Source organism: Haplochromis burtoni, unplaced genomic scaffold, assembly GCF_018398535.1.
Source record: "Haplochromis burtoni strain Fernald_Lab_line unplaced genomic scaffold, NCSU_Asbu1 Contig_1872, whole genome shotgun sequence".
Taxonomy (NCBI): Eukaryota; Metazoa; Chordata; class Actinopteri; order Cichliformes; family Cichlidae; genus Haplochromis; species Haplochromis burtoni.
The window spans coordinates 103-8,843 of NW_024584233.1; the positions used below are offsets into that span (position 1 = coordinate 103).

Sequence of the window (8,741 nt, forward strand, 5' to 3'; positions counted from 1 at the left end):
ATAAGAACTGTTTTTGATTCGAAATATTAAAATTACTATATATGTGCCACAGTGAGCTTTATATATTTACAAGGTATGTGTGTTTTTAAAGGGATGCCAAATGCTGTCATTTTTCTGTAAAGCAAATTTACCTTGCCTTCGGGTATAAATAAAGTTACCTTGACCTTGACCTTATAGAATGAGTAGTTAAATAACTTTCAGCGGTGTCATTAGACATGTTCATGTTTAAAGATGTATAGAATGTAACAGAGAGGACAATGTTTTGTACAAATGAGAATGGTTTACTGGTGTCTTTCAAAATACACCATACTCAAAAACAGGTTGTATTTTGCATATAATAACAGGATAAAATAACAGTTATTTCTAAAATGTTATACAAACCTCTTTACAATGTAATCAATCTCTGTAATTGACAACTTTTCTTCTAAACCCATTAGGAACATAAAGGTTCACATTCTTGTTTCTATTAAGATTTCTGCAAACATCTGAAATACTTTAATATAGAACATGCTTAATCGGTTGGAATATAGTATTTGTAATGGTGTTGTACTTATGTTTGTATATACAGTAGACAGCACTCAGCAATCTTCCAGTTTGTAGAACTGTTACTGTATGCTATATTGGAAATATTTGTTACTCTTCCTGTAGTAAAAAAGTATTAGAATGTTAAAATTAGTAATTTATTTTGGCACTAACCAGAAACACAGTAACAATGTGTGCAGCAGGAACAGATGCACTTCTATGTTTAGTGTACGGATTCCTACCAGGTGAAGCACTGAAAATATTATTTAAATATGTATATGTATTTTCAACTGGTGTTGTTTTGTGGTCTCATTCCCCAAGCAATTTGTTGCCTTATTTTGTCCCCAACACTCACTGCTGCTTCTTCAAAGTCAGCGTGCTAAGTGCTGTCTACTACAGGTAACTCCACTTCAAAAAACCTGAACATTCCCTTTAGCTTACTATTTTAATTGGGGGGAGAAACTAAGAAAGCACTTACAGACCAGATGAAAAAAAGGCTGCACATGAAAAAGGCACAATGGGCTACACTGTTAAGAGAACTTAACCACCCAGTCTATTGAACAGTCACATTCATTCCTTCATGTTACTGTTAACTACACCCGTGTTTCTATGAACTGTTAGGGTGGAAAACCTAAAACGTGTAGGGCAGAGTGCCTTGAGGACCATGGTTGGGTAACACTGACCTACACCACATCCATCACCCACATAGAACTTGTGAGAATGCTGTTAAATTCACTGCGAAAGTCTGGATAGCTGTGATAACCAAGGGGCAGCTTTAGTACACATCCACATGTGTGGGATTGTGGTCTGTGGAGGAAATCTGTAGTTTCTATGAACTCAATTAGTATGGCTTTAGCCAACAGATTGGATCCTGTACAGAACCGCAGGAAAATCTGAAGATAATTGAAATCAATTTCTCCAATGTACCTTTTCAGGTAACGAGAAACTGTTGACTGGGTAGCGGTCATCTCCTCTGGAAAGATTAGAAGCTCCTTCACTGTTTTTACAGTTGTTGTTTTTTCTGCAATGAAATGATGCAGTCCTTCTGGTGGGAGTAAACCAGCTACAGAACCCACAACGGGACGCCAGCACTTGATTACAAACATTGGGGCCTGAATAAGTACTTTGTGTCCTATCTGTGCCAAAACAGGGAGCAGTATGTCCTTGGTAGGAACCTGCTTGCACTCATGTGCATCAAGTACTTCCAGCAATTCATCTGTATTCACTGAATTGAAGTCATCCAAAGCCTTCAGGAGAACAGATCGCTCTTCTTGTGAGACGCACAAAAGAAAGGAATCTTTTAAACTACTGGTTGTCGAGCCGTACAATATCTCCTCCAGAAAGGGTATTGCAAGCTTCACTGGGAAGTAACCAGCTTGTTTCCATCCTACAACAAACACTCTAGCTATAGCCTGCCATTCTTCACACTGAAAGTCATGCCGGATGAATGGGACTTTCACCTCAACTCCCAATGTGCAGCTGTCATAGAAATCCATCCAAAATTATGTCAGGCAGTCTCGCAAAACACCACTTCCTTCCCCCTGTTCAAGCTCTCCATTTGGTAACAACATTTTGATATTGACCTCAGATGAAATTCAATTCAATTCAATTTTATTTATATAGCGCCAAATCACAGCAGAAGTCGCCTCAAGGCGCTTCATAGATACAGAGAAAAACCCAACAATCATATGACCCCCTATGAGCAAGCACTTTGGTGACAGTGGGAAGGAAAAACTCCCTTTTAACAGGAAGAAACCTCCGGCAGAACCAGGCTCAGGGAGGGGCGGGGCCATCTGCTGCGACCGGTTGGGGTGAGAGAAGGAAGACAGGATAAAGACATGCTGTGGAAGAGAGACAGAGGTTAATAACAGATATGATTCAATGCAGGGAGATCTATTAACACATAGTGAGTTAGAAGGGTGACTGGAAAGGAAACACTCAATGCATCATGGGAATCCCCCGGCAGCCTACGTCTATTGCAGCATAACTAAGGGAGGATTCAGGGTCACCTGGTCCAGCCCTAACTATATGCTTTAGCAAAAAGGAAAGTTCACAAGCTATGGGATGTGGTATAGGGAAATTTATTAGCAACAAAAACAAAAACATAGTATCCATGGTGTAAATTGCAGCATAATTGTTTTTTCATTGGATCTTAATAACTTAAGTTCTTAACAATAATAATAATAATAATAATAATAATAAAATTCATTTAATATAAGGCAAAGACCCTACAATAATACAAATAAGGAAACTAAGTGCAAGTAATTATATTTGTACTGAGAAAGGAATTCTGAGTTTATTCACAAAGGAAAAACTGAAGCAGAGTGATGAAGGAGTACATCACACAATATGCCATTATTATACACTTCAAACTTACAAAGTTATTTCCGTCGATGCAAGTAGAAGCGTTGCAGTCTCCTGGCTTTTGTCCTGGCATCAATAGGCCATATTTCTATGACTTTTGCCCTGATGAGTCTGTAGGAGCTGGCGCAATAGGTGGGTGTTTTGCAATAATGAATCAGAGGGAAAACAGTTTGAGGGTCTGTGGAGGCAAAATATAATTCATACTCAAGGCATTTGTGTGCACTTATGTGTAACAACTGTATGTTAAACTAATTGTTAAATGGCCTCTTAGCCAGATCACTCTTGAAAAACAGAACTTCAATCTTAATAGACCTTTACCTGGATGTTACTATTATTCATATTATTTTTAATTATAGAAACTTTGTGAGATTAACCCTAATCAGACTAACATAATATCATTAACATTAAATTTTAATGTAGATGTAATATGGTGTAAAATATATACTATAAATACATATAGAATGTATTTTGTGAATTAAAGGTAAAGTTGTATCTATTCTTATCAGTTTAATTAGGTGCTTTCAATATAAAAAAAATAACAATAAAACTCAGAGGTGTGTACCATTCTGGGATTGCTGCTTCTTCATGTGTCCATCAGGTGACTTCTTTATGGCATCAGGGACTGATTTCAGCAGAATGCTTGAAGACTGAGCCTGATTATTGTTTCTTTCATCGTTAGTCTTTCTTTCTTCTTGCTGTCTCCTGTTCTGCACCTCTTGTCCCGCAGATTCTTTTTTCATTTTCCCCTGTCCCATGTTGGCTCCGTCAACAGTTGTGCTTGTGTCTTTTCCACCGTTTGTCTCTTTGTCTTCTTGGCTATGTTCCTCTGCCATCTCGGTGACCTTTACCTCCAGGTCTACAACTGATATACCCAAACAAAACTGTGTTTCATTTAATTCAGACGGCTTGACACTGACAGATATTCCGTTCAATTTCATTACAATCCAATAAGCATTTCATCTTCACTTACCTTTTTCAATTCAATTCATTTTTTATATAGTGCCAAATCACAACAACAGTAGATCCTACATTCACTATGTACCTACACAATAATCTGCATCTAATTTTTAGTAGTAGCAAAACCTATTTGAACATTCCTGTAGGAATGGATCTAGAAGACATATTTATGGTTTAGAGAAATATATTATTTATGTTAATTTAGAAAGATCAATTGGGATCGCTGTGAAAACAGAATACACTTCAACAACAGCTAAATTCAGTTGCTACTCATTGTCCACCTCGTACTCGGTTTCTATCTGATTTCTCAGACAATTTGCCGATTTATTGCTCTGTTCTAAAAAATAAAAAATTATTGTAAGTGATTTTAACATCCATCTAGATGCTAAAAACAACAGCCCTAACCTTGGATTTAATGATTCTATTGTTATAATCATTTAGCTTGTTTCAAAATGCGAACCCACCACTCATCACGAACTCCAGACCTTATTCTGATATACAGCATAGAAAATAAAGATTTAACTATATACTGTATTAAGTGAAAATCTTTTTGTGTGATTTTTTCTTAATAATATTTACAATAATTGATTATATAACAGTGGGGAATACATTTCATTACAGTAGCAGTCTTTCTGAAAGTCCTGTAGCAAAAAATAAGGATGGAATTTCTCCACTGTTAGCTTCCTTTAATATCATGTACACAATGCAGACCAGCTAACTAAACACTTACTCCCTCAGTGGTTGTTTATTTGAATCAGAAATCAGATACAGAAATTGTGTTGCTGAGTTTTGTGACACGATGTAGTTAGTTGTTGTTAGGACAAGAATAATGTTGGAGTTGGATTAAAGTGAGAGCTCTCGTCTGTGTTTACCTCCACATTGGTGACCCCTGACTTGAACATCTTACGAGATGAAGATGATGCCCGCTCCACTCTGGATGCATCAGCAACCGCTGGCCCTTCACCTCCTGCTGCAGCTGTGTTTGCTGTGGCGCTTAAGCTGCCGGACTTTTGGCTCCACGATCCCCCGTCGTGGTTCGTGCACGTGGAGGCTCAGTTTGCCCTTCGCGGCATCTTGACTGACGATACAAAGTATCACCATGTATCACCATCGCTCGCTCAACCATCGTGCGATGACCCTCCTCTGGGACCCACCCACCCTTAAAGAGATCCTTCTTCGGCGCTACGCCCTCTCCAACGTGGAGCGAGCCGAAAAGCTGGAGAAAGGGCCTCGTGCTGGAGGGCAGGTCCATACGGGAGGGAGGTCCTCACCTGCTTTGTGACGTTTCCACCGGCTGCTCACACCCAGTGGATCCCCTTTCATGGTGTCGTTGTGTTTTCAACTCAATACATGCCCTCTCTCCTCCAGGCGTCCGGGCCTCGTTTAAGCTGGTGAGTGCCACGTTCATTTGGCCGGGCCTTCGCAAATCGGTGAAGGACTGGACAGTGGCGTGTGCTCCATGCCAACATGCAAAGATCGATAGACACACACACAGGAGCCCCTCGAACCCTTCTGTGTCCCTGGTAGGCATTTTGATCTTGTTGGCCCTTTGCCGCAGTCACAAGATTTCACACACCTTTTGATTGTGACGGCCTAGGCTGTCAGGCCGTCAAACCACGGCTTACCACCCGCAAGCCAACGGGATGTGCGAGCGGTTTCACCATTAACTCAAGGCCGCGCTCTGGAGGGCTCCACCCATTGTACAGGAAGTGTGTTGCTGAGTTTTGTGGCACAGTGTAGTCAGTTGTTGTCAGGTCAAAAATAAAGTTGGAGTGAGAAGTGAGAGCTCTCGTGTAGTCTCTGTTTAGCTCCACACTGTAATTGTTACCTTCAATGTGCATATGACCTCTTTCTTGCATTTGGATATAATCTCTTAAATTATAGACATCTTGTCTGACAGGGATTCAAAAGAGAATATTTGTACCAAATTGACTTCTCTTTATATGCTCCCTATAATCCAGAATCAAATTTAAAATCCATCTCCTCACATACAGGGCCTTGAATAAACAGGCCCCTTTTTCTCTTAAAGACCCCATAGTCCCATATCAACTTGACAGAGGTCTTTGCTCTGAAACGGCAGGATTTAAAATTAGAATGGGAAATTCGGCTTAAAACCGTCCTTTTTGATAAAGCTGAATCAGGTGACCTAAATTCTCTCTAGTTAGGCTGTAAGGTTCAGGCTGCTAGAGGTTTTCCCACTGTTGCCAAGTGGACTCATCAGATTGTTGTGTTTTTCTCCCGAATATTGTAGGGTTTTTATCCTACAACATAAAGTGTCTTGAGGTGGCACTTGTTGGAATTTGGTTCTATACAAATAAAACTGAATTAAAGTTCAAGGAGTATTTGGCTCAACAGAGTTAACTGACTGTCTAAATTGCTGCCAAAAAAACAGGGGTTGTTCCTGTTTTCCTCAATATGAGACAAATAGTAAGATGTCCTAGCCTGGAAAAGTATTTTTACAGGCCAAACAAAGAGTGCAACACAATTTCCTCTCTAGCTTATGAATCATCTCTTTTAAGGTCCATATTTTTGAGCTATAGGGAGTCAAGCATCTCTGGTTTGTTACCTTCCTTTTAAGAGGAGCCCCAATATCCAAGCTTGTATGCAGTGAGCATATAACACTATTAACAAGATCATCAACCTTTTCGGGAGTAAAGTTAAAAGTAGCTGCTCTGCATTGTGCATGCTTTTGAAGTGGAGGAAAAATCATTCTCCTGAATTAAATGCACAAGGTATATAACATTAATGTTCACACACAGCCTCTTCTAATTAAAACCACAGTGTCTAAAACCCTATGAATGACAGTACATTGAACATCCTGTGCTTGGATGGTGGGAAGAAGACAGCCTAACCTGCAGTTCATAAATTTGAATTAGAAAATCTGGATTTCAAGGCAAAAATGGAAGTGTATTCTAAAGGTCAGTTATATTGTGTTCCAGCTACCTTTTCCTGCTTGGTCCCTCCATGTCTCCCTGTTTTGATGAATTTTTTGATTCCATGTACCCCTGAAACCTTTGAAGTCCACTGTGGTCAGAGAGCAGCTGCCTTCTGAGTGTGTACTCTTCATGCTGGACTGCTTTCCGTCACTTCCAGTACTGTTGAAACTATGACAGGACACAAGTATAATGTTAAATATAGTTAAACATAGTGAGTAGTTGTTAGTTACTGCAGTTAATGGTAAAAATTAGCCAACAGTAAACTTAAAGGACGGAGTCTAGGGAGCTTGAAAAGAAAAGCGTCTGGACTTCTTTAAGTTTCCTCGAAAACATTTCATCTCTCATTGGAGATTCAGATGGACAGCCAAGTCTTGTCCCGTTTAAAGGAAAAAGGTCAGTCTTTTGAGGATGCCAATGTTCACATTTTAGACCGAGAAGACAGTAGGTTTTAAAGAGGAGTGAAAGAAGCCCTCTATGTCCACTGTGAATGACCATCTTTGAACAGGTGGCTTACGACGCCGTCTTGCCTACATAGACAAAAAATAATAAGTAATGCATTTTAGTAAACGGTAAATTTAACTGTAACTCTATCTATCTAGATATATATGGAGCGATATAGATATATATTAGGGGTGCAACGACACTCGTATCGATATTGAACCGTTCGATACAGTGCTTTCGGTTCGGTACGCGTATGTATCAAACAATACAAAATTTTTAATTTATTTTATCAACTTTTCTTCTGACGATGCTGTCTGTGTTGAGAGCTCAGTGGATCTGCATTCGACTTATCCGCCTAGGCTGCACTGTCGAGCGCAGATCCACTGAGCGCAGCACAAGCTAGCGAGACAGAAGCTAAGCTCGTTGCAACATGCCAAATTGAACCTCCCCCACCCTCAATCAGATCTGGCCTTTGGAACTATTTTGGTCTTCATGTGACGCATGACCCTAAGGGTAAGCGCGTCATGAACAAAAGTAAAACAGTATGTTGGATGTGCCACGCAATGCTCAATTGGTGGGAACTAGTACGTTAGCGCAGTTTGCTCGCACGTGTTGACGCCGTCCAGCCCCATGCACGGGGCGATCCGCGGTAGCTCGTTAACGGAGATTTGCCGTGTTGTGGCGTTGATGTCATTTCAACGAGATTAACGCTGACAGCACTAGTGGGAACACAACGAATATGACTGCACATTTACGCCAATATCATCCTAGTGCAAAGACAAGTGGAAGCAGACAAAAACAACAAGCATGCATGCTACAAACTTTACCCGAGTCATTTAGACAGCTGTTAGCACATGATTCTCCTTATGGGGACCTGATATGTTTAATATGCTGCTGAGAATATAGCCCAGAAGAAGCGTATAGTAGAGCTTTTATTTTGGAAAGAGACATTTCTCTGTAATAAACTCTCTTTTTCCAAAGAAGAGTGATTTCTCGATCAGATAGATTTATTTTTTTATTACTTTGTTGTTTCAGCAACATTAAATTTAAAAACTGTACTTTTGAGTTAAAAGCTATTATATTGAAAAAGATTACATGTAAGAGCCCCAAGCGCTACAGGGGTGGCTGTAGCTTAGGAGGTAGAGTAGGTGCTCTACTACTTGGAAGGTTGTTGGTTCAGTCCCTGGGTTCTGGAGTTTGCAAATATCCTTGTGCATCCAACGCATCCAATATCCAACGCATCCATCGGAGTGTGAACATTAGATAGCAAGCATAGAAGAAGTGAATAAGGCAAGTTGTATTAAGCACTTTAAGTGCTCAGAGTCAAATGGTACTATATATTAATCAGTCTCTTTGTTAATACAACATTGAGAGACAAATGTTCTCAATTTAAAAAAATGTTTATTGACCTAATCGGACCATCTCTCCCAGTTCCTCACACCTCGGTATTCACCACTCATCCAACGTGTGAAACCTGCTGTGAGGACAATTAAAGTGTGGCCAGAGGGGACAGACGCAGTG

General features: G+C 39.9%; 1 protein-coding gene across 1 annotated transcript in view; it reads right to left on the reverse strand.

The window, feature by feature from the left end:
* Window positions 1-2,548: 2,548 nt before the first annotated feature.
* LOC102314070 (calcium/calmodulin-dependent 3',5'-cyclic nucleotide phosphodiesterase 1C) overlaps window positions 2,549-8,741 on the reverse strand; it is a gene marked incomplete at its 5' end in the record, with an annotated part of 13,790 nt that continues 7,597 nt past the window's right edge. The window contains 3 exon segments of the mRNA XM_005952597.3: window positions 2,549-3,064; window positions 3,449-3,748; window positions 6,787-6,947. Coding sequence (XP_005952659.2) covers window positions 2,904-3,064; window positions 3,449-3,748; window positions 6,787-6,947 — 622 coding nt within the window.